Raw genomic sequence first — 27651 nt, 5'->3', positions numbered from 1 at the left:
TGCAGTGCAGAAGAGAGTTTCAAGCTTTTGACCCAGAGGCAACGAAGGAACAGCAACATTCTTCCCAATCAGAATGGTGCGTTGGAAGGGGAAATTGGCGGTGTTCCCAACATAAATTGTATTCTCATCTTCTCTCATTCAGTCTCATGAGACTCATCAGAACACTACAAATTGAAGGCCTTGCATAGACTATCTGCAAGACCCAAGACATCCGAAGTAACAGAAATATTAATTGAGACACTTGGAAATACGGTATATTTAGAACAAAATGTCTGGTTAACGAGATAATCAATACCTCCTCAATCTCAATACAACACATGATCCAACTCTGCCACAATCTTATCCAAATTCAAGGAGATCTTCTGCAGCAGTGTTTTTATTTTATTTTATCCACCTATTACTTGTGATATGCATTCTACAGCTTTGGCAACTGTTTAATCTGTAGACAAACAATAGCTCTGATCTCTCATGCTTTTTTTAAAAACGTGCGACCTCTATTTAAGTTATTCTCTAGTGCCAAAATCTCCATCCGAGTTTGCAAAACACAAGGCTGGATTTCTTAACAATATAAAGAATACAATCCATATACTTAAAAAAAATTCTAATATTCATTATATTCCCATCTTTGTTCTCAAACACAATGTTTTTGTTCAATTCAGAATGACTACTTACATCAGACAGAAAAGAAAACAACAGGAAATAAAAGTGTGAAAATGCCAAGTCATAAATCACATCATACTGATCGATGCTTAGCCAAAACTTCGTTAAAAACAAAATTACTAAAGGGGTTGGGAAGGAAAGGAAAGGCACATAACTGCAGTTTGTACTTTTCTTCATCCAGAAGCCCAGACATTTTATTCCCATGCCAACAGCTCAATTGCTCAGAAGACAAAACCATGGATTTCGAAGTCACGTAACAAGTCTGGTAGTAAGCACTATAAAAATCATAAAATCCCTACAGAGTGGAAGCAGGTCATTTGGCTCATTAAGTCCAAACCGAACTCCAAAGAGTATCTCACTCAGAAACATCCCCTGTTGTATCCCTGTAACCCCGTATTTCCCATGGCCAATCAACTTAGCTTGGACATCTTTGGACTCTGGGAAGAAACCGGAGCAGCCGATAAAAACCCACACATACACGGCTAGGGAATGTGCAACCTCCACACAAACAGTTGTCCAAGGGTGAAATCGACCCCGGGTCCCTGCTGCTGAGGGTCAGCAGTGCTATCCATTCAGCCATGCCACCCAGCTAAAATTGTCACTTTCCTGGATACAGATCAAGCAACAATCATTGAAGGATTCTGAACTAATTAACAAGTAACAAAGCCAGAGTGAGATTTTTATTTGGTACATTACTAGTTCCTCAAGAATTCATCTCCAAAGCCCTGAAAGCTATATCTCCAGCATTGATAAACATCGACAGCATACATGAATCTTTTGTTTCTTTGTTTTTCTAACCTTATCACCATTCTCTTGGGCTCTGGAAGATTAACCTGTGCCATTTAATAGGTCATGACTGTTATCTAACATAATACTTACTTTTATCCTCTCCTACCTATTCCTTAAACATCTCTACACTTTCGCAGTTCTGATTTAGATTGCAGGCCTTACCCACATAGACAAACAGCAGGAACACCAACACAGGCAACCCAAGCAATTGGTTCTTATTCCAAGTATTGACTCCGCAGTTTTAAAATTAGTACTTTGTAATCATCCACTATGGTAGAAACAAAAGTTAATATCCTAACTAATTCAAAATTACTAATGCCAAATACTTCAGAAACTGGAAATCTTAAATACCAACATAAAATACGAGAAATGTTCAGTAGGCAGCCAGCAGGCATACAGAAATAGTTAATATCTGATGAGAGATCATCAACCTGAAAAGTTACCTGCTTTTGTTTCCCACAGATGCAGTCTAATCTGCAGGACATTTCCAGCATTTTTGATTCCATTTTAAATTTTCAATCTTGGACCTTAGCTAACAAAAGTCAACTCTCTCAATACTATCCATCTAGAATGCTCTTCTAATCCGTTAACAAATAATGTTGTATCATACAACAAAGTTTCAAAAAGCAGTCATGCAGCTCCTTTCATTCACATTACAACAAAAGTACCGAAGGTAACAGGGAGGTAATAGTGGCTGCACCATGAGTCATTATGAAGAAAGATGTAGCCTGAATTGATAGATTAGATTTGGAGGCATATGCTGGAAAAATACTAGGAATCAATTCCAATGGTCGTGATGATGATCACCTGAAGAGAGAAGAAATAAGACTACAGATGGAAGATAAACTCGCCATAGACCACAAGGCTGGTCTCTCATTCGACAGAGATGACTGGTGGTGTGTTAAGGGTATCATGCCGCAGGCGAGCAGAATTTGAGAAGATGACTTCTTCAATGGCAACCTCAAACAGTGCAGAAATTGAATCAACGTTGATGTCAACACACTGAATCACAAAATCAGCCATTCAGCTGATCTACAGGTAAACAATCTTAAACAAGAACACCTTTACAACCATCAAAACACTGGTTAAATTCAAATGTTAGCTGAAAACCAACTAACCGAAGGAAACCAGAACTTTCTCGGATCTGCCAACATTATACAATTAAAGCTTTGAATGCTATACTATTTTCTCACATTGAGTTCCAAAAGGCTTATGCTGCTATGTGGAAACTTTATGCAGCATAGCAACTGTACATACCCTGAGAAATGAGCCGTACCTGCCACCTACATTAGGCTGTACGTTCATGGCAAGAATATAATTAAAGTTGCTCAATATGACAAATTCAGCAGTCCGCCTTGGTCAACAGTCCCCTTTGGTCAGCAACACTTTATTGCCTCATCTCATTAAGTTTATGTCCTTGTCAGGAGATGTAAAATGTAATTCGACACCATGTTGAATTATTTCTGAAAGAGGTCACTGTTCTTAGATGAACATGGTTCAGTACCCAGCAATTTAATTTGTCACCATTAACATTATGCAAGGTCACAGACAAACTGCCTGGAATACACCATAGGTGTAATGATTATGTAACAAGAAGTGTGGCAAGAAGTAAATATATTGCTATTTTCAAACAATATAAATTTCATCCTTAAATTGACCTGCAAGTTCCCATCCAAGCTAACATCATCCTGACTTGAAACTATATTCCTTCACTATCGCTGGATCAAAAACTTGGAATCCTCTTAACAGCTCTAAGGGTACATGTTCACCATATGGACTACATAATTCAAGGTGACATAGCTACCTCAAGGACAATTAGAAGCAGGCAGTAAATGGTGACCCAGCCAAAGCCCCCACCCCGTGAAATAATTTTCAGAAAATACTAATTAATGTACTAGAAAATAAAAGGGGACCAAAACATTTGGTGAACTCTTGCTCTTGGCTATTTAATCCCATCTGAACAAGGATTTAGAATCATAATTTAATGTTTCATTTGAAAGACTACACCTTTCTGAATGCAGTCATTCAGTGCTGCCTTGGGAGAATCAAGATAGATTACATGCTCAAATCCAATAACAGGTCCTGAAACCAGAACATAAATTCAAGTATACAATTTGAGACAAGCAGTTTTTAATCTAAAGTGAGATTAGAAAAGGGCATCCATAACTTTATCTTGACCTAGGGAAGAAAATTGTGAACCATAGAATTTCATGAATTATTGTTGAATTCATTCACAAGAAACCACTTACAATTGAAAACATTACATGGCAAAGTCGATCTAACCTGCAAGCTCCTAACACGCAGTTAACATCAAAATAATAAACAAAAACAACTTTTAAAAAATAAGCAAAACTACAATTGCTGCCTAACACAGCCATCACTAACTCACCAGATTAAGCTTCTGTCTCTAACCATTTAACCAATGCTCATTAAGTATACTGCTTTTTATTCAAAGCATATTTTACATACAGCTGAATAAAGTACATAATTAGTGTCCAAGTTAGATGCTGTACCAGCTTTCAATCCAGAGCAACAAAAACACAGATTACATTACTCAGAGGTAGTAAGAACTGCCGATGCTGGAGTCGGTGATAACAGTGTAGAGCTGGAGAAACACAGCAGGCCAGGCAGCATCAGAGGTGCAGGAAAGTTGACGTTTGGGTGGGGACCCTTCAGAAAATCAGATTAGTTTACTGAATTCTTTGAAATCACGAAGTGTACAAAATGGTAGATGGAGCATATTTGAATTTTGTAAATTATCTTCAATTAGAACTTATGACTAAAGGCAGGACATTAAGAGTCAGGATTAAGCAAGCAACAAAACAAAGGAAGTAAGGATAATGTATTATTATCAGACTAGTAAAGGTGAGAGCAATGTTTGAGAAAGATTCCTGCTGAGTCAATCATTTTCAATTTATATAAACAAAACAGGTATGGACTCAAACTGGAAAGACAACTTAAAAATTTTCAAATAATAAATTGAGGGGTATAGTTATCACCAAGGATGGCAACAAAAGCAGAAAAAAATTGATAAACTTGCATACAACTGTTGAATTAATTTCACTATAGACTCAGAAGAGGTAGTATATTTCAGTAGGAAGGTCTCAAACTTTAGAAAATAGAAGCAAACAATCTAGATTGAGACAAGTAAGATATCAATAATTAATTGGATAATTAAAAATAGAAATCAAAGCACTAGAGTTCATTTCTAAAGGGTCAAAATTGTAGATACGATGCTTTGTTGAACCTGCGTAGACTTTTATAGACCAAACAGGGTACTGTGTACAGATCCAGTCTCCATATCATAAAAAATGAATACAGCTGGAGGCATTGGAGAAGGTGCTAAAATGTTTTACAAGGATGGTAGTTTCATAATGAGATATCATACCTAAAGAAAAGGTTGAACAGGCTAGGGTTCGGTCTTCCAGGATGCAGCTTGAGTGGTGGTCACGACAGAAAACAGTTGAGCACAATAACAGGTGCTTTGGTCCACAGTGTCTGTGCCGACCACGTCTTCAAGGTCTTCAAGATTATGAAAGTATAATCCATATTAAATACATAAAAGTTTCCTTAATGCAGGAAATAATAAAAACAAAAGACCATACATAACAGGCGCCAACAACATAATGTGGAATTCAGGAGAAATTTCTTTACCCAGGATGTTAAGCTTAGTACCAGAGAAAATAGTCAATATGTGGATGCATTTAATGAAAAGCTAAATGAACACAAAGGAAAAAGTAATAAAATATAATTATCAGCACAAATGTGCTGTTACAGTGGTTGTTTCGCTATCTCTGGACCAGGAGGTTCACGTTCAGGTTAAGGTCCAACATGTCAAGGAGGAGTGTCACAACATGTCCAAGAGACTGATTAAAAATAACTAAGCATCAGCATAGACCAGATAGGCCTGTTCATGTTGCACATCCTGTGTAGATAAGTGATGAGATGAAAGAATAAAGAAAAATAAAAACTGATGATAATCAATCTAATAAAAAACACATTAATATCTTTATACTTTAAGAAATTTACACTGAGAAAGTTTAGATTAGATCAATGCGTTTACAAAGCCATAAAATCTACACCCACTTACAGAAAGCTAGAAAGGAGTTATAATCCTAGAAAATGGAGGCCTGGAAAAAATTAAAAATGAGTAGCCAAATTAATAGGTTCATAGAATGTTATAAGTTAAAATATACGGTAAGAATTTCATGGAATATGAGATGCTAAACTGTACAGTGCTCTTGATTGTGCACCAGAGTGCTAACTGAATGCCAAAGTGAACGTAAGTGCAGAATTGCAACCACGTAGAAGAATTAACTTCCAAATTTCTCAAAGCAGACCTCCTCACTAACATTTCGAGGCTCGTGCCAAAATTAGGAGAGCTGACTCACAGACTATTCAAGCAACGGCCTGACAAGGTCATACTCATTGAATCATAACGTACTGACAACATCTCAGACATCACCATCATTATCCTGGATGTCCTGGCTCACCAACAGGACAGACCCAGCAGAGATGGCGGCACCATGGTATAGTCGGGAGGTTGTTGCTCCAGGAGTCCTCAACACTGACTCTGGACCCTATGAAGTCTCGTGGCTTCAGGTTAAACATGGGGAAGGAAATATCTTGCTCCATACCGTCCTCCATCAGCTGGTGAAGCAGTACTCCTTCATTTTGAACAACACTTAGGAGGAGCCACGGAGGATGACTATGGCACAAAATATATTCTGGGTGAGGGATTTCAATGCCCACCATCAAGAGTAGCTCAGCAGCAGTACTACTGATTGAGCTGGTCAGGTCCTAAAGGATACATCTGCTAGACTGAGTCTATGGGAAGGTGGTGAGGGAACCAACAAGAGGGCAAAACATACTTAATCTCATCCTTACCAATCTGCCAGCTACAGATACTGATACTGTCATGGGCAGATGACAGACTGACCACCGCACTGTCCTTGTGGAGACGAAGTCCGACTTTCACATCAAAAATAACCTCCATCATGTTGTATGGCACTATTACCATGCTAAATGGGACAGACTTCAAACAGATCTAGCAACTCAAGACCAGGCATCCATGAGGCACTGCAGGCCATCAACAGCAGAATTGTACTCCAACACAATCTGTAATCTCATGACCTGGCATATCCCCCATTCATCCATTACCATCAACACTGTAGAAAGGTGGGCATGCCAGGAGCAGCACCAGGCGTACCTGAAGATGAGATGTCAACTTGGTGAAGCCACCAAACATGACTACTTGCATGCCAAACAGCATAAGCAGCAAGTGATAGACAGAGCTAAGTGATCTCAACAAGCAATGGATCAGATCTAATCTCTGCAGTCCTACCACTTCCAGTTATGAATGGTGGTGGACAATGAAACAACTCACTGGAGGAGGCTCCATAAATATCCCCATCCTCAATGGTGGAAGAGCCCAGCACATCAATGTAAAAGATAAGTCTGAAGCATTCACAGTAACCGAAAGTGCTGAGTGAATGATCCATCCTGGCCTCCTCCAGTAATTCCCAGCATTACTGATACCAATCTTCAGACAGTTTAATTCACTCCAAGTGATATGAAGAAACAGTTGGAGGCACTCGATACTGAAAAGGCTCTGAGGTGTCACAACATTCTGGCAGTAGTACTAAAGACTTGTGCTCCAGAACACTCTGCTCCCCTAGCCAAGCTATTCCAGTACAGTTATAACACTGACATCAACCTGACAATGTGGAAAATTGCCCAAGTATGTTCTGTACACGAAAAGCAGGACAAATCGAACATGGCCAATTACCGCCCCAGCAGTCTACTGATGATCATCAGTAAAGTGATGGAAGGTCTCATCAACAGTGCTATCAAACAGCATCTACTGAGCAATAAACTGCTCAGTGTCACTCAGTTTGGGCTCCAAGGCTATTCAGCTCGTGACCTCATTACAGCCTTGATTCAAACATGGACAAAACAGCCGAATTCCAGAGGTGAGGCAAAAGTGACAGACCTTCACATCAGCGCTGTATTCAACAGAATGTAGCAGCAAGGAGCCCTAGCAAACTGGAATAAATGGGTATTGGGGGAAAACTCTCTGGTGGTTAAGAGTCATACTTGACGCTAGGAAGATGGTCGGGGTTATTGCAGGTCAGTCATCTCAGCAGAATCTCTTCAGGGTAGTCTCCTAGGCCCAAGCATCTTCAGCTGCTTCATCAATGACCTGCCGTCACCCATAAGGTCAGAAGTGGGGATGTTCGCCGATGATTGCACAATGTCCAAAACTATTCGCGACTCCTCAAACACTGAAGCAGTCCGTGTCCAAATGCAACAACATCTGGACAATATCCAGGTTTGGGCTGACAAGTGGTAAGTAACATTCATGCCACATAAATACCAGGCTATAACCATCACCAATAAGAGACAATCTAACCACTGCCCCTTGACATTCAATGGCATTACCATCCCTGAATGCCCCACTATCAACATCCTGGGAGTTATCATTGATCAGAAACTCAACTGAACTCACCACATAAACACAGTGGGTATAAGAGCATGTCAGAGGCTAGTAATACTGTGGTGAATAACTCACCTCCTGACTCCCCAAAATCTGCCCAGCATCTACATGGCACAAGTCAGGTATGTGATGGAATACTCCCCACGTGCCTGGATGAATGCAGCCCAACAACACTCAAGAAGCTTGACACCATCCAGGACAAAGCAGACTGCTTCATTGGATCTACATCCACAAGCATCCACTCCCTCCTCCACCAACACTCAGTGTCGGCAGTGTGTACTATCTACAAGATGTACAGCAGAAATTCACCAAAAAAATCCTCAGACAGCACTCTCCAAACCCATGAAACTTCCACCTAGAAGGGCAAGTATTTGTGGGAACACCACCACCCTTGCAAGTTCCCCTCCAAGCCACTCACCATCCTAACTTGGAAATATATCACCGTTCCTTCACTGTCACTGGGTCCAAATCCTGGAATTCCCTCCCTAATGACATTGTGGGTCAACTCACAGCAGGTAGGCTGCAGCGGTTCAAGAGGGCAGCTCACCATCGTCTTCTCGAGTGCAACTAGGGATGAGCAGTACTGTAAATGCTGGACAGCCAGTGATGCTCACATCCCACAAAATGTTTTTTTTTAAATCAACATTTGATAGCATGAATACCACAATTTTCCAATTACTATAAATTCTTCAGAAATTGTCAACCAATCTGGTTACTTGTAATTTGTTCATACAGAAATAGCGCCTCGTTCAGATGGCCATAATTTATTATAAATGCAAATTATGCATTACTTTCATTTCTGCACAAGTAGTGATTTTAGTCAGAGGTTTATATCTCATTCGTCATAATAATCTTGGAAATAAACAGATTTTTACAGTATTCAGCTCTGATCAAATGAGGAAAAAAATTAAACCACAAAAAATTAAGGTATATACATAGAAACTTAGAAAATAGGAGCAGGAGGCGGCTATTCAGCCCTTCAAGCCTGCTCCTCTATTCTTCAAGATCATAGCTGATCATCCAACTCAACAGCCTAATCCTGCTTTCTCCCCATAACCTTTGGTCCCATCCACCCCAATATATCTAGTTGTGTCTTGAATACATTCCACATTTTGGCATCAACTATTTCCCGTGCTGATGAATTTCACTGGCTCACCACTCTTTGGGTGAAGAAATGTCTCATCTCCATCCTAAATCGTCTACCCCAAATCCTCCTGTGACTCCTGGTTCTGGATACACCCACCATGAGGAACATCCTCCCTACATCTACCCTGTCCAGTCCTGTTAAAATTTTACGTCTCTATGAGATTCCACCACCGCTGCCCCTCATTGGTCTGAACTCTAGCTAAAACAATCCCAACACAGTAAATCTCTCCTCATATGTCAGACCCGCCACCCCCGGAATCGGCCTGGTAAAACTTTGCTGCACCCCCTCAAGAGCAAGAGCATCTTTCCTCAGAAAGGGTACCAAAATTGCACAAATTATTCCAAGTGTGGTCTCACCAAGATCCTGTCCAACCGCATCAACGTATCCCTGCTCCTGTACTCAAAACCTCTCACGATGAAGGTTAACATACCATTTGACTTCTTTACTACCTTCAGCAACTGGTGCACAAAGACACCCAGTGCACACCCACTGCACACTCCCCTCTTCCAATTTACAGCCATTCAGGTAGCAATCTGCTTTCTTGTTTTTGCTTCCAAAATGAACAAACTCACATTTACCCCAAATTGTACCTTAAGTGCCACTGATTTGCCTACTTACCCAACCTGTCCAGATCATGCTGAAAGATCTCTGCATCCTCATCACAGTTCACCCTCCCACCCAACCTGGTATCATCTGCAAACTTGGAGATGTTACATTTTGTTCCCTCATCCAAATCATTAATATATATTGTAAAATATCTGGGGTCCCAGACTGATCCCAATGGCACCCCACTCGTTACTGCCTGCCAATTTGAGAAGAACCCATTAGTTAATTCCCACTCTTTGTTACCTCTCTGCCAACCAGTTTCCTATCCATCTCAATATACTTCGCCCAATCCTATGCACTTGAATCCTGTGCATTAATCTCTTATGTGGGACTTTGTCAAGCACCTTCTCAAAGTCCAAACTTATGACATCAACTGGCTCCCCCTTGTCAACTCTACTAGTTACATCTTCATAGAATTCCGACAGATTTGTCAAGCACGACTTCCCTTTCATAAATCTATGCTGATTGTCTGATCCTGCCACTGCTTTCTAAATGCTTTGTTATAAAATCCTTGACAATGGATTTGAGAATCTTCCCCACTAGTGATATTAGGCTCTCTGGTCTATAATCCCCCATTTTCTCTCTACTGCTCTTTATGAACGTTGGATTAGCCACCCTGCAATCTGAAGGGACTGTCTCAGAGTCTATAGAATTCTGGAAGATGACCACCAATGCATCCACTATTTCCAGAGCTACTTAAGTACTCTGGGACGTAATTATCAGTCCCTGGGGATTTATCGGCCTTCAATCCCAACAATTTTCCCAGCACCATTTCTCTACTAATATTGATCTCCCTCAGTTCTTCCCTCTCACTAATCTTGCATCCTACAACATTTCTGGTATCTGATTTGTATCCTCTTTTATGAAGTCATAACCAAAAGTATGTATTTAGTTCCTCAGCCATTTTTTTGTCCCCTCTTACACATTCCCCCATTTTTGTCTCTGGAGGACCTGCATTTGTATTTATCAATCTCTTTCTCTTCACATACCTAAAGAAACTCTTAACAACAAGTTTCTATGTTCCCTGCAATTTACTTTTGTACTCTATTTTCCCCTTCTTAATTAATCGTTTGGTCTTTCTTTGCTGAATTCTAAACTGCTCCCAATCCTCAGATGTATTATTTTTCTTTGCCAATCTGTGTGCTTCTCCCTTGGATCGGATACTATCTCTTATTTCCTTTGTAAACCATAGATTGGCCCTCCTACCCATTTTGCTTTTGCAACAGACAGGAATAAACAATTGTTGCAGTTCCTTGTGCATTCCTTGAATGTTTACCATTGCCTATCCACTGTCATCCTTTTAAGTAACTCTCCCCAATCTATCAAGGCCAACCCATGCCTCACATCCTGATAGTTTCCTTTATTAAGGTTTAGCACCCTCGTATCCAAATCAACAACCTCACTCTCCATCTTGACAAAAAAAAATTCTATCATGTTATGGTCACTCTTCCCCAAGGGGTCTCACACAGCTCGACCAGCAATGATTCCCTTCTCATTACACAGGACTCAGTCTAAGTGGAGCTACTCTCTCATCAGTTCTTTCACATATTGGTCAAAGAATTCCTTCTCTATGACATTGCGGCAAATTTAATTTGCCCAATCTATGTGCAGATTAAAATCACCCGTGATCACCAATATTCCCTTATCACATGCATCTCTAATTTCCTGTTTAATGCTATTCCCAACATCACCACTGCAGTTTGGGGTTCTATATATAATACCTAATTTTTTTGCCTCTTAGTATTTCTTGACTCTACCCATACAGACTCCACATTGTCACAACTAATATCCTTTCGCGTTAGTGTTAATTTTCTCTTTCACCAGAAATGCCATTCCATTTTTTCTTTTTTTGCCTGCCCTTCCTAAATACTGAATGCACTGGGACATTCAGTTCCCATCCCTGGACTCCCATCAGCCATGTCTCCGTAATCCTAATTATATTGTACCTGTTTACATTTATCTGCGCAATTAGTCCATCCACTTTATTGCAGATGGTCCCATGCATTAAGGTACAAAGCCTTTAAGATTGTCCTTTCAACAGTGTTTGTCTCCTCCTCATTTTTATCAATAACCCTGTTTGAATCATACTTAGCTTCTCAGCCTATCACTTTTCTTATTCCCTTTTCTAGCTTTTGTTTTTGTTCTTGCTACCTTCTTCCCAGGCTCTTTCCATAGATTCCCACCACCACCACAAACCCACCAGCCCCCCACCCTCCCAACCCGCTCCCGGTATATTACTTTAAACTCTCCCCAACTGTTCTTATCACACACCTCCCCTAGGACATCAGTCCCAGTCCTGCGCAGGTGTAATCCGTCCAATTTATATAGGTCCCACCTCCCCCAGAACCGATCCCAATGCCCAACAAATTTGAAACCCTCCCGCGACACCATTTTTTTTGCAGGCACCTATTCATTTGACATATCCTGTCATTTCTCCTCAGACTAGCACGTGGCACCAGTAATCCTGAGATCACTACCTTTGAGGTCCAATTTCTTAAGTTTCTACCCAGCTCCCTGTATTCTGCTTTTAGGACCTCATTCCTTTTATTTAAACCTGTGTCATTTGTACCAACGTGTTCCACAACCACTGGCTGTTCACTCTCCCTCTTCAGAATGTCCTGTACCACTCCAAAACATCCTTGATCCTAGCACCAGTGAGGCAACAAGCCATCCTGGAGTCTTGTTTGCAGCCACAGAAACACCCGTCTACACCCCTTCAGTCCACTACGACTATTGCCCTAGCACACTTTTTATCCCATCCCTCTGCAGCAGAACCAACCTTGGTGCAACAAGTTTGGCTGCTGCTGCTGCTGCTTTCCCCAGAGAGGTTGTCCCCCTCAACAATATCCAAAATCAGTACATCTGTTTTGCAAGGGAATGGCCACAAGAGATTCCTGCACTACTTGCTTATCTCTCTTGCTGTGTCTGGTGGTCACCCATTCCCTTGCCCCCTGCAGAATCTGGGCCGGCGATGTGACCATCTCTCTATACGTGCTATCCACAATGCTCTCTGCCTCGCAACTGCTCCACAGTGTCCCCAGCCTCCGGTCTAGCTTTGAAATGCGAGCTTTCAGGAGCCGTAGCTGGAGACACTCCGTGCGCACATGCTGACCCGGGGGCTGGAAGTGCCCCATGCCAACACTTCCTCCTTAAACCCATTTGGTAGTGGTGACTGTGCTGACGTAAATCTTCAGCCCGACCGCCAAAACTCAGCATCGTCGCCGCCCTCTGCTTGAATTAGCTTGCAGGTCAAAGCACAAAACATTGGAGCAAAAATAAGTCATTCTGCCCATTGAGTCTACTCCACCATTCAATGAGATCTGGTGGAATTGCTAATCCTTAACTTCACTTTCCTGCCTTTTCCCCACAACTCTTGATTTCCTTATGGATTCGAAATATGTCTATCTCACCCTTGCATACACTTAATGACAAAGCCTCAACAACATTCTACAGTAAAGAATTCAACAGATTCACTACCTTCCTCCAAGAGAGGAAATTCATCCGCATCCGTCTTAAATGGGTAGCCTCTTATTCCAAGGGGTAAAAACCTTTCAGCATCTTCTTTGTTTCAGTAAGTTGGCTCTCATTTTTCTAAACTCTAATAAGTATAAGCCCAAACTATTCAATCTCTTCAAATAAAACAGCTCCTTCACACCCAAGCTTATCTGAGTGAATCTTCTCTGGAGCCTGCTGCCACATTGTAAGGGATTCTATGATTCTTTGGTCAGCCATGTATTTAAGTGAAGCTTTAATTCCCTTATATGACTAGCTAACATGGCTGCTCCGCTCTATCCTGTTCATTGAAATCTTCACATAACCACTACAGAAACTTTTATATCTAAAATATAATGTATAAAGTTTAGGGTGTGGACTAAGTTTCTGTAGTAAACAAGACTTATTATTTAGTGTAATAATTAGACAGTGCTTGTAGGTACACATGTAAACAATTGGCAAACAACATTACAAACTAAAACTCTAATCTCTTTATAAACTCCCATTTCTCTCATAATCCCAAATAAATAGGGATAATAAATTATTGGCAAAAATAGGAAAAAAACTGGAAAGTCAGTTGTGGTCATTGTTTTCCATTTCCGAAATTAAGATTATTCTTCAGCTACTGAAGCCTTTGGTGCTCAGTTCTTTCTCTCTGCATGCTCCCACTGATTTCCACAGAACACAATGATTGATTCATTTTAAAAACTATCTCCGAGATATGAGTTTAAAAGTCACAACTGCTTGCAAATGTTGCCAGAAAGGCAATTTGTTTTCAAGTGAAAAGAGTCTTTTTACTGCAGAGAACAGGCAGCTCCTGCTAAGAACAACTGCATACACTTCTGTCCTTCTCACTGCGTGTTTCTGCAACTTGCTTCAGTTCCAATCTGTTCATTTCTAATCTGCTCATTTTGCTAAGCACCAATCAGCCTCACTGTAACCAACTCCTGAATGTCTACACATTGCTTCTGTGGCTGTGAGATCCTGTAGAGTGTAGAATAGATATCAATTTCTTTGCTTTGAAACTATACAGCCATCCCAGTTTTTATAAGCAGTTATCTCATTGCAGTCCAAGGTATTTAAAGATATACAATTTAAAGGGCACAGTCCTTACAATGCAGTTTTTTCTCTTCTTATTCCAATGTTACAGTATTTTACTCAAATATTGCATTCTTATATTGGCTTGGTTCAGTCCTGACAAATTTTGACTATTTTTACTTTGGGCTGACACTTGCGCTTCAGAAACATTTTACCTGTCAGCCTTGCTGAAGCATTTTCATCTCAAAATCAGCCAATCAAGAATTTATGCCCAACTTGAGACACTCAAGTACAAAACAGAAGTTAACATTCAGTGTGTCATTCTCTTAGTCCTGTCCTATCAAGGATGTCTTCTTTTAGATGTGACCATCAAACCAAAAACTTAGTTTTTTGAATGGGCATTAAAGATCCTACAGCACAACTCAAAGTTTAGAAAAAAAAATCAAGCATCTCTAGAGTCCCAGTCCCTCTATCTCTTGACTAATTAAACTATTAATCTCATTGCTGTTTGTGGAACTTTTGCAGAAATAGGCTACTACATTTATTTAAGAAGTCCTTATCACACTTCAGAAAAAGAAGTAACTGGCTGTGATACACTTCATGGCTCATGATTGCAATAAATACTACAAAATGCAGATTTATTTCTTTCTTTAAAATTTTCCTACTTCGGAAAAACAGTTTGACCTCTGAAGCAATCATAGGTTTTAAACACCATGGCACATATTACTATAAGTTAGTCTTTATACATTTAAAGGTTCAGCACAGGACTGGCAGTTTTCAACAAGTTCACCAGGTCTGTCTCAAAATGACAAATATAAACAGGAGAAATAGATAACAACACAAAAATGAAAAGGGGGCGTGTGTACAAATTATTTTGTCCTCCTCTGAAGGAGAACTTTAAAAATTATAGTATGCTTAACACTGCTTTCCATTCTCTAGAAACCGGAAAATATGCAGTTAGTAGTAAATGGTAAACAATAATACAGCTCAAAGACATCGCTAATGCAATTCAAACCATTCTGAAGAGAACAAAATGAGTACGGAGGCACTTAGAGTTAACAAAAACGCAGGCATTTAATGCTTGCTTGAGAGGGAAAGAACTTTGATAATGCACACGGGTAATCAAAACCACTGCACAAAATAATATCAATGTTAATAATTAATTAGAAGTAGGTGTCAGCATAACAGACAACAGTCAAATTTGAAGATTACTCAACATATTAAAATCAAATGGTTTTCAAGCTATGAGCCTGATAAACTCCTGTATAACTTCACAACACACCTGTGTCAACTGCGCAATCCTTTGTGCCCAGATACATGATAAATAAAGCATACAGTTGTTAGGTGAAAACAGCAGATTAACTAATAATGACAGTATAGCATGTCTCGAGTCAGGCAGGGCGTACATTGACCCACACACTGAGTAAGTTCAAAAACACAATTCATGATGCCAGAAAAATCGAGTCATTTTATGAGCATCGTCAACTTTATTGTTGTGATCCGCAATATTAAATTCAAAGCCATTAAGCATTCTTTGAAAGACTCATGCTTAATCCTGTTTATTCTTTTCCATCTTCCATCCCAACATTAACCTTACTTTTGTTTTAGCAGTCCTTAACTTGTCACTTCCCAACATTGTTATCCCTCCTACAGTCCTCGTTCGAATCCGGTCAGGTTTCCACCTCTTCCTAGCAGTGAAACAATTCCAATAAAAGCCATCTATCCTCACCTTGGGGGAAAAAAACAAATCTTATTATCCTCCAATACCTCATCTCTCTTCAGCTTGGTGATATGAAACTCACTTGGCTCTATTCTCATTCATCAGGTGGCAGAGTAAGTAACTCCACCAAATGCATTCAAGAATCACCCCAAACGGGTCACTCATGATTCTAATAATCTATCATTTGTCCTCCTCTACCTGTGAATAAGAATACATAGAGACCATGTATTGAAGGCTAAGCAACTATTATTCTCATCTCACGCTCAACAGAGAAGACATATGAAATCAGAATGTGGTTGCCAACCTTTAAGATGACTGGCTCGATAGCAATGCCACCACCAATGTATCAATGAAGGATCTCCTATTTACCCCACCCTTGGTTATATCATTCATAGACAACGACTGTGCTTCTAATCACACTTGGCTCTACCTGTTGCCACATTCCTTCCTTCACTCCATGGCCTCTCAGCTTCTACTGCGTTGTTCCTGACTACTTTCAGGACAAATAGATCAAGCTTTCGTTTTGTGGACTGACTTTGTCATGACATTTGAATACCAAAACCTTCTTTCAGTAAAGAACTAAGTAAATTACTGCAAGTCTGACAAAAGCAGCACCATTCCGCAATAATCACAAAACTGCTATTTCTCAACATACTTTGTAACATTTAGTCAATTGGTAGTACAAAACATGGGCATTGATAAGAAATGATATTTTGTTGAAGCTTTTCATTTTGCACTTATCAGGATGATTCACAAGAATACCAATTCACTGAAAAAAAAATTTCAGGACAGATGATTGATAGAAGTGTTGCCATGGATACTGCAACAATTAATGATCATTGACAGATAACTACCAGGCTTTGTTTACTTTTTGAATTAGGGACCTATCCTAAGCATTACAAATGCAAGCATAAAAGAGTCTATGTTAACCTTTATTTTCTCTGCTGACTTAGTCTTCAACTACTCAATTCATCAAATTTCAAGCACCTGCAACTTATTACCAGACACTGAAGCAACTTCTCACTTCAAAGCTCTGTGATTATATCAGAAATTTAGTTTAAGAAATGCTAAACTTTAGAATCAATCTAACAAAGTTTAATGATATTACCTGTCTTAGTTTTGTATTCCTCCTCTACTTTACAAGGGTAAAAATTAGTACTGATCATCCTACTCTCAAACGTAATTGGAGAGAGTTGTATATATTTCCAATTCAAATGTAAAGGGGTCAAATGCAGCAGGCACTTAGTGGTGTACTAACATGTGCAAATCTGGATAAAAGTTGTCCCTTCAGGATCAACAATTTTTTTCGTTGCCATAGTAAATGCGGCACTAGCTATTATTACTTCTCAAAGGGAAATTCTAAATTTGCACTCTTGTGCAAATACAAACAAAATATTCAAGTGATTCAATTGAACCTTATCCCATTTGGGACTTTCAGCAAATCACATTTATCTAAACTAGATGAAAACTTTAATTCTAAAGACTTTGCTAATCTAGTGTACCTGTAAACTTTTATAACACACCATCCCAAATTTTAATATATAAATGCACTAAAGTGATGTTGAACTATACAACGAAGCAGGAGTAGTTCGGTTCAATATCTGGCTTGAGTTGAAATGGCAACAGAAGCAGTAAATGGCCTTAGGGCTCTGGATATACTGCGAAGGAGGTGTAGATGGAAAACAGTGTCCAGTTTTGCTTTTAGCAAGTGAAGTTAGAAACTGATTTGGCCATTTTTTCCACTCTAAGCAAATATTCTGACCAAAACACCTGTGGGAGAAAAAAAAAGTAATGGAAAAAATTTAGACAAAACAGATTTTCAACTTTAATTTGTACAGCTGGGGAAGCAATTATTGTTCAATTGCTAGTTTAACAAACTGTTTAATAGTTTTAGCTGATGCAAAGTGAATGGCTGTAATGCCAATGAACGGATTTCTCAAGGTAGATGCTCACCATTCCACCTCATAGGTTCCACACAGGAAAGAAACTGCCAAGCCAAGAAACATACCTTGATACAATTCAAGTCTAGCCCTATCCTTTGCCCAAGCAACTTGTCTCTATTTTCCACTCCAGAGAAGTCATGATATTTTTAGTAACATGCAGATTTACGAAGTGCCACTCAATGGAATACAACGCTCACTTAACTTGGAGAAAAATTCAATATGATTCCCCTACAGGTGAACAGCCTACTGACCCATGAACAAATAATCACGGGACAGTTCAGTGATGCCAACATCCGAGTTATAATAATACAGCACAAAAGGAAAGTGGATGCCAAAATAAAAGGCTTGTTTTAATTTCAATCTTATATTGAAGTAATTTAAACCAAGGAGATTATAATCTGAAAATTAGAGCCCACTTTTCCAAGGAAACACTTTTTTCACACAAGTAAGTTGTAGAAATTTGGAACTCTTTCTCCTTATTCAACAAAATAAAAATCTGCTAAAGATGGGTGTCAATTGAAAATACCTAAACTGAAACAATTGATTTTTTTGGTAACAGATGTTAAGGGTTACAAACTCAGGAGATTTAATAACACTTACTGACATCATGATGTAAATAGTCATATGACTTCAGTTAGCAAGAAGATACCAGTCTAGAATTAGCATGTGAAGTGATAGGTCCTGCATGCTAAATTAGAGAACTGTATTTGATAACCTACTCAATACAGATATAAATAAAAGAATCTTAGTTAGAGATAAGCAGTAAGCAACCTCAAGAACAGTGTACGTACGGCCTGGGCAGCAGAGAGGCACAATGGTTAGCACTGCTGTCTCACAGCGCCAGGGACCTAGGTTCAAATCCAGCCTTTGGGTGACAGTCTCTGTTTGTACATTCTCCCCATGACTACGTGGGTTTCTACCAGATGCTCTGCTTACCTCCCATAAGTCCAAAGATATCTGGAATACAGTGTACAATTCTGGTTGCCCCTCTATAGGAAGGATATTGCTAAACTTGAGAGGATGCAGAAAAGATTTACAAGGATGTTTCCAAGTCTGGACGGCTTCAGTTACAAAAACAACCCGAATAGGCTGGGGCTTTTTTTTACCCCCCTGGAGTGGAGGCTGAGGGGCAGCCATGTGGAGGTTTATAAAATCATAAGGTGCATGAATAGGGTGAATAGCCAAGATCATTCTCCTAGGTGGGGAATCCAAAATGAGAGGCCTTACATTTTAAAATGAGACGGGAAAGATTTAAAAAGAACTCGAAACAGTAGCTTGGAAATGTACTACCACAGAAAGTGGTGGAGGTAGGAACAATTATAATAATTAATACACATCGGATGGGTACACAAACAGGCAGGGTTTAGAAGGAGATGGGCCAAATGGTGACAAATGCAATTAGGTCAAATTGGGATGTCTGGAGCGCAAGGGTGCGTTGGATCAAAGGGTCCGTTTCCATCCTGTATGGCTTTATTTGGGAGACAGTGATTTGAAGTGGAGAATTGCAACTTAAAGGATTACAATTTTTGTACCACTACTTTTGAGTGCCGTCCAAAATTAATATCAAAAATATGTCTATTAGCTTCATAATATATTCATCAGGCCATCCTGAGAATACTGTCATTTCTATGACATTATAAAATAAGATGCTTTGTGTATTGAAGTACACCAAAAATGGCACCAAGTACAAAAAGGGTGAACTACAAGTAAGGATTGTGAAGTTCAAGTATAAAAAAGTTCACAAGAAACTTCAAGGTACACAAAAGTTTCTGATATAATAGGACTCAAGGTTTTAAGAGTGGATTTGTGGCTCAGGTTGTGGATGTTGCGGTCGGTTGGTTCACTGAGCTGGTTCATTGTTCCACAGACATTTCATTACCCTGCTGGGTAACATCAATGTTGCCTCTGATGAAGAGCTAATGGGAACTGCAGATCCTGGAGAATCCGAGATAACAATGCGTGGAGCTGGATGAACACAGCAGGCCAAGCAGCATCTTAGGAGCACAAAAGCTGACATTTCGGGCCTAGACCCTTTCAGGCCTGAAACGTCACTTTTTGTGCTCTAAAGATGCTGCTTGGCCTGCTGTGCTCATCCAGCTCCACGCATTGTTATCTCTGATGAAGAGCTATTGTTTTCTTCCCCCTGGTATTTGAACTCTAGGGTCCATTGTGCTGGATTACCTCACTTCTGGTTTTCCTTTGCAATGGAGTGTATATGGGGGTCTAGCTTTGTATGTTTATTGATGGCTTTCTTAGTGGAGAACCAGGCCTCTAGAGATTCCCATTCTTGTCTCTGCTTTGCCTGTCCCAGGATCCTGGATTGGGACAATATCAATTGGTGGTTTTCCTTATCCATGTGGATGGAGATGAGTGAGCATTGATTGTGTCTTTTTGTTGCCAGTTAATGTTCATGTACTTTTGTGGTTAATTTTGTCCCTGTCTGTCCAATGTAATGTTTATCACAGTCTTGGCAGGGAAGCTTGTAAATGACATTGGCACTGTCCATTGTGGGGAGTGAGTCTTTGGTTCAGATTAGCAGTTGGACTACGGTTGATGTGGGTTTGTGTGCTACTCTGATGCCTAGTAATAATAGGAGTCTTGTGGTCAGTTCAGATGTGTTCTTGATGTAAGGTAATGTGATGAGTTTGTTGGGACGTAATGTATCTTTCTGATGTTGTTTGCGTCATAGGCATCTTCCGACCCAGTTTTTCAGGTATCCTTTAACTTTGAAGCCTTGGAAGAGGTACTCTTCATCTTTTTAGCGTAGTTCGGTGTTGCTGCAGTATATTGTTGCCTGTTTAAATAATGTTCTCACGCAACTTTGTTTGTGTGTGTCAGGGTGGTTGCTGTTGAAATTCAGTACTTGGTCGGTGTGTGTGGCTGCACCGATGATGTTACCCAGCAAGATAATGAAACGTCCGCGGAAAATGATCCAGCTGAGCAAGCGAACCAACCACAATAATAGGACTTGTCAAGAGTATAATTTCAAAATAGGATTGGAAGACAAATTTTAATTAAAAGAATAACTAATGGAAGAAACTTAATTCAAAGGGTGCTATATTGTCAGGAATTCCCACTCAGTCAAGATAAAATACAAAGAAATTAGGAATATTCAAAGTGCATAGTTAGGCTGTGATTTGCTAAAAGATGTAATGAAAGAACAAGCTTCATTACTGAAGTTTACAGTTACATAGCTCCTACAAAAGCAACAGAATCACTCCATTAACAATAATTTTGACAAATAAAATAAGAACAAGAGATATGCAATTTGAAGTTAGTACTTTAAAGACAAAACTCCTGCCCTGAAGCTGCAAAAAAAATTAATGAAAATCTTGAGGTGCAAGTTGTATTCAGAAATTCGCTTTCAAATAATGATTTCAGAAGTAATTATCAAACAATAACTTAAAGCTGTGCATCATTACAAACATTCAAATTCTAAACCCTACATTGACGAGATAGAATTCGTACCTCTCCCTCTCAAACAACACCAAGCTGCACTCTTCCCTCCAAGCCATGAAATGAAGCACCACGCTAGAGACCTGAGCACATAATCTAAACTCTAACTTCACTACAGGAACAAGTTCATGTGGCATTGCCATGGTTCCAAATTGTCAAAAAGACATTAAACTGAGTGGCATTCTTGATTCTCTGACAGATACAAATAATTCTACAGCACTATCCAAAAAATAGCAAGAAAGCTCTGCCCATCATTGTAGCCAACATTTTTATAATAAACTAAGTCTTAAATAGTAATTCATCTTTTAACACTGTCTGGGACCTTAAACTTCAGTACTTCATAGACCATAAAGCATTTTCGGGCTAGCTAGGATGGGTGAAGAAGAAAGGTATATAAATCTTAGTTTCTTTCTTTTCTAAGCTTATGGACATACATACAATGGAGCAAAATACATTTTACATCCTTCCTCCGCAAAAACCATTAGATATGCCTCTACCAGTCTCCTAATCTGGCCAAAAAATGCTTATTCATTTCCTTTCTTGGACTTAATTTAAACCTTATGTAGCAATAGATGTGCATATTCAGAGCACAACCCAAAGGGATACAAATTGAATTATTCAATACAGATGATATTATATTATGTGACCAAACTCACTATTGCCCTCTTCAGCAATCACAGAACATTGCTGCTTCTTGAACTAGTGTTGCTTAAACAAAACACATGGAGGTAACTCCCCATCCCCCTCTCTGATGAAGGGTCTAGGCCCGAAACGTCAGCTTTTGTGCTCCTGAGATGCTGCTTGGCCTGCTGTGTTCATCCAGCCTCACATTTTATTAACATGGAGGTAAATTCTGACTTATAAAGGCAGAGTACAGGCACAGGCCTGCCACCTGTTCAAACAGCAAGAGGCTAACATGACATGGTTAGCAGAGCAGCAGCAAAGCATGGCAACGTTACCCGCCACAATATTTCTACAGGGCATGGTACAGTATTTCTGCGCCTGCCAGCTCAACAAAATTAAAGAGAATATCTGGTAGGGCCTTCTGCAATTGGGTAATTAATTACACTAGAAAGATCAAGCTGGATATCTCCTGCTAAATATCAAATCAGTCCAAGGACACAGATTCATGTGAAAAATGGCACAGGAGGCACTCTGCAGGAGACACCTAAGAGAATTACTGCAGCCACAGTGATGACAGAAGCAAAGCACTGTTCCTGATCAGCATTTTCATTGCAATACCATAAGGCTTAAGATGTACCATCCAAATATTCACCTGGTGAGGGCCCAAAATCTGCTCCATTGTCTTTACCCATTATATTTCACAGTAACGATAGACTCCAAATAGCCAAATACAAGCCTACTGTTCGACAATAAATTTCATTATCCTCTCATCTAACATATAAGCAGAACTGAATCTACCATGCATGTCCAGTTATTGTGCAAATCTGTAATATAAAGATGAAAACCCTTTACTAATTACTAAAAACTTTGGGTAGGGAAAACCCAACAGAAAGGTATGCTGTCACAGCTTAACTTAGAACCTTAAGGATAGAGCAAATGCAGGGAATCTCTGCCTATGAAAATATTTTTCAACAGAACTTCTGACGAGGTTATGAAGTTGTACCAGTGTCTCAGACATAAAATCAGATTATCCAACAAAATAAAGGAAACATCAATGTATTTTATGCCCAATGGTCTGAAGATTGATTCTCATTAATTACAGTCCTGAATTTCAGTCTGCTGTGGCACAACTATAAGCTTCTGGAATTGCTCTCTAAATCACTGCCTATACAAAAAAGATGCTGCAACGAACTGGCAAAGGCGTATCCGTGCCTGCTCAGTTCTTTTCAGCTGGTCGACAATTCACAAACTAAATAACAAGAACTTCAGCTGCCATTCTACTTCCAAGGATCTACTATACTTTCAGCACACAGAACCATTTTCAAATCAATAATGTCAAAGTAAGCAAATAAATATATAATAGCAGCTTATGGAATCTAGACAGATTGTTCCCATTAATGAGCTAATTCCTGGGTCAAGACAAGGTAAAGCAAGCATTGAAGTTGGTCACACCAAAGTAACTCTTACTGGTAGTAGAGTACTTGTGAGTTCAGGATCCAGGACGATGTCCCCTCACGTTACCTGCTTCTGCTTAACTTGGTAAAAACCAATCTCCATCTGAAGCTAGTGAAGCACTAACTATTCTTAAGTGAACAGTTTACCTGTTCGCTCCACAAAATGTATCCAGCCCTTGCTAGTTTGGAATCAATAAGCAGAGTTCCAAACGTCCCAAAGCCAAAAACTTTATTAGAAACCGTATGCTCTGTAAATGCAAACCCCATTGCCCCATTCTTGGCCACAGCAAGGAAAAATCCTGACCGGTCAATGCATGCTGTTATTCACTGACTCGCATTCAAAGCATTTCAAAATATAAGGATTTTCAGGCACAGAGATGAACATTATGGCTCAAAGCTTTATACAAATCAAAGGTGCCTTAAAATATAGTTGGAAAGACGGAAAAAAAAGTCAATTGTATCACTTTGTAGTAAACCTCAAACATATTGAAATCATTTTAAAGAAATGGGTTAAACTTCACCAATTACATCAACATTTATGCAATATCAGTCAAAGAATGTTGCAAAACTGCATTTTTTGGGGCACATGAATAAAACTGGAAGCTGATTCTTTGAACAACAGTGATGTTTTGTTCGGAATACATCTTGGGTTAATACTTAAAGCAACTAATTCTCAATTAAAGATGTGAATGAAAGTGTTAGTCATAAAAGAACAAACGAAGCTAACTGGGTGATATGTTCTTTACTTTCTAATGCACATATTTGTACTGACTTCACAAGGCAATTTCTCCACCTCTGCAAGCTGGGGAGCAATGTTAAATCCTGCTCTTTTACTTCTACACCACCTGACTCCACTGGTCATGTCATCACACAGCAGCCTAACATATCAAAAATTCCCATTATCAGAGATATGGCAAAAATAAGCCCCAAGCAATGGTAAATAAAAATTCTAGAAATCACAATTTAGAAATTTCAGTCACTATACTGCTGCCTGAAAGCACTATGTATTCTGACACTGTGTGCTTTAAATTCCATTTTCATGCGTACGAGGCAAGTCACATGGACTTTTCCACATAGCATATAGATTACAGTCAGTAAGAAAATCAATCCTGCCAGACACATCCATCATCTATAAGTATTTTTTGGTACAGAACACCAAATTTAAGACCAAACAACTATTTTCTTAAAAACATTTGCTAAACTAATTTTTAGTAGGTTTAACAAAATGTTGTACCAAGAACACAACTAGATGTTGAATAAAAAACTGACACCATTGTCTCACCACATTATATTTATATTTACATGTATTGGAATGCAAAGTCTTTAAAATGTTGGCAAACCAATGGCATGGCAACAGCCAGAAAGAATCTCAAGTAGAGTCCTTACAATCTTGTACACAATCAGACAAGCACTGGGTTATCAAATTTTACGTAGCTACACATCTTAAAGTCTCATGAATAGCAGACAAGTTTATTAAATATTATGAACAGTGTTGAGTACACATTATATTTAACAGTAAGACTTATTTATGGTTTACAAAAATATCATAACTTAAGATTCAGCTCTTGCCCCCACACCCTGTCCCGCCAACGAAGAGAAACTGAATGGTTTACACTGTCGAAACTTAACTGTAGTTCAAGATGTTGGAAGTCGGGGAGAATAGAAAAGATGTTAGAGGTAGGCTACCTAATGAATCTTATGCCAGCGGTTGGCTGTACGTTGGGAGAAAGTGAGAGTGTCAACGAAACATTTACAGGTGAACATAAATATATATAGGTGGTAACCGCTTTTACACTAACTGTTTTAAGATGTGTAGAACGTGTTTTCGGTTAGAGTTGCGCTGCTATAGGTTGACAACACAAACTCATGCAAAAAGAACTGAGGTACGTAGCCTGACCACCAAGGGTGAAAAACAGAAACATAATCAACATTCTCCCACCTTTTTTAAACTCCTCCAGCATCGCATCCAGCTTCGTGTCGTTGAAAACAAAATGCAAGGGGTGGTTGTAAAATTTGGTGATGGTTTTCAGAGGGGTGCAGTCGTCGGGGTCCACAAATGCCAAGTCCTTCACGAAAAGTAGGTCAACGATGTTTGACCGCTCGCCTTCGTACACGGGGATCCTGGTGTATCCGCTCTCCATGACCTCGGACATGGTGTTGAAATCCAGGATCGCGTCGCCGGTGATCATGAAGCAATCTCGCAACGGGGTCATCACGTCCTCCACCGTTTTAGTCCGGAGCTCCAGGGCGCCCTGGATGATGTTGAGCTCCTCCTTGACCAGGTCGTTGTAAGGGTCGGTGACCCGCAGCATCTCCAGCAGCTTCTCGCGGTTGTAGACGGTGCCGATCTCTTGGCCCAGGATGACATCCAGCAGGCGGCTGACCGGGTAAGAGGCCGGGAAGGTGAGCAGCATGAAGAACTTGGTCAGCACGATGGTGTTGGCGCCGACCGCCAGGCCGTGGCGGGAGCAGATGGCCTGCGGGACGATCTCGCCGAAGATGACGATGCCGATGGTGGAGACAGCCACGGCCACCACCCCGGAGCCGGCGATGTCGTCCAGCAGGATGGTCAGCGTGGTGTTGACCAGCACGTTGCCAAGCAGCAGCGAGCAGAGCAGGTAGTTACCCTGGCGGCGGACCGGCTCGATGCGCTTGGCGTAGTTCTTCTCCTTCTCGGTGCCGCAGTTCTGCACGATCCGCAGCTCCATGGGGTCCAGCGCCATCAGCCCCAGGTTCAAGCCGCTGAACATGCCCGACAGGCAGAGCAGCACCGAAATGAAGATGACCTGCAGCCAGAAGGGCAACAGGAACTTCCTCTCCTCCACCACCACCACCATGGTGTCCTCGGTGTCGTGGTACAGCCAGTCGGCTTGCCCCGAGCCCGGTTCCGGAGCCCGGGCCGCCGTGCACAGGTAGTAGGCTTTGCTCTTCTCCGTCTTGCGAAGCGGCTTCACGTCCATCTCGATGACGCCGGTGCTGCGGCGGCTCACCGCGACGCCCGGCAGCACCACGATGTCCGAGGTGCGCACCCCGCACGGGTCGAAGCCGGCCGCGTCGTCGGCCGTCCGCCGGTGCTCCGTGAAGCCGATGCGGCTCCAGGTGCTGTTGTCGATTCGCTGGCCGTACAGCCGCAGCCGGACCCGCGTCCGCTCGCTGACCCGCAGCACGCCGCCCCCCATGCCCGTCACCTCGTCCGTGTCCTCCAGCCTCAGGCCGATGATGACCGTGTCGCCCTCGTCGGAGGCGGCCGCCCGCCCGCTCAGGCTCGACAAGAGCAGGAGGACGAGGCAGCAGCAGCAAACGCTGAAGGCGGGCAGGGTGAAGAAGCCGAGCCGGCCGCTGCTGCAGGCCGCCATGTTTGTAATGGAAATGGAGGCTGTTCCCTCCCTCCCTTATCCCCTCAGGGGAAAAAAATATAATTATTTTATAAAAGCAGCAAAAGGGAGGGGAAACCGAACAGTTATATTAAGTGTCTTTTATTCCCCTTCCTGCACATTCTGTTCCATTTTGAGCGGACATAATAGAGTTTTTATGATTATTTTTATCGAAAACCAGTCACAACGTTCTCCTATTCCTCCTCAGCTCCCGCTCGCTCCCTTCAAGCTTTCAAACTGCGAGCGAACGCCGGCGCGAGCCCCAGCCAACGGTCCACGCCCCCCCACCCACCTTCCTCTCCCCCATTGGATGCATCTCCCTGCTTGACACGCTGGCCTCTCCATTCAGAGGCCGCAGAGGTGGTGGATGGGCGTGACAGGTGGTGTGAACCTCGACCAATCCACACCGTTGGGGGCGGGGCACAAGACGACAGGCTGTCCCCTGTGGTCAGAGATAATGGGAACTGCAGATGCTGGAGATTCCAAGATAATAAAATGTGAGGCTGGATGAACACAGCAGGCCCAGCAGCATCTCAGGAGCACAAAAGCTGATGTTTCGGGCCTAGACCCTTCATCAGAAAAGGGGGATGGGGACAGGGTTCTGAAATAAATAGGGAGAGAGGCATGGGTGGGGACATAGGGAGGGGATAGTCCCCTGTGAGCGGCGCGGGCCCACGTGGGAGGGCAGGTCCGATTTGGGGGAGCGGCCCGCCCATGCTACATTCCGAGTGGCCCTCAGATGGCACGTGATGTTACCGGGTGTCCAATCTGAGAGGCTGGAGCGTGCGGAGATCGCCAATGGAGAGTGTCGGGACGCGCAGGCGTCATGCTCTAGTTTTGTATCAAAAGTCA

General features: G+C 41.1%; 1 protein-coding gene across 4 annotated transcripts in view; it reads right to left on the bottom strand.

Moving 5' to 3' along the window:
- The window catches only part of LOC125462011 (metal transporter CNNM2-like), a 202860-nt gene extending 175506 nt beyond the window's left edge, over positions 1-27354 (bottom strand). For all 4 annotated transcript variants that reach the window (XM_048551476.2, XM_048551477.2, XM_059652974.1 and 1 more), the window contains exon 1: positions 25365-27354. In XM_048551476.2, coding sequence (XP_048407433.1) covers positions 25365-26781 — 1417 coding nt within the window. In that variant the 5' untranslated portion in view covers positions 26782-27354. The remainder of the gene's footprint in view (positions 1-25364) is intronic.
- Between the last annotated feature and the right edge of the window lie 297 nt (positions 27355-27651).

The sequence above is a fragment of the Stegostoma tigrinum genome, chromosome 20 (assembly GCF_030684315.1).
Source record: "Stegostoma tigrinum isolate sSteTig4 chromosome 20, sSteTig4.hap1, whole genome shotgun sequence".
NCBI lineage: Eukaryota > Metazoa > Chordata > Chondrichthyes > Orectolobiformes > Stegostomatidae > Stegostoma > Stegostoma tigrinum.
Note: the sequence above shows the minus strand (reverse complement) of the source record. Positions and strands in the feature narration are given on the sequence as shown.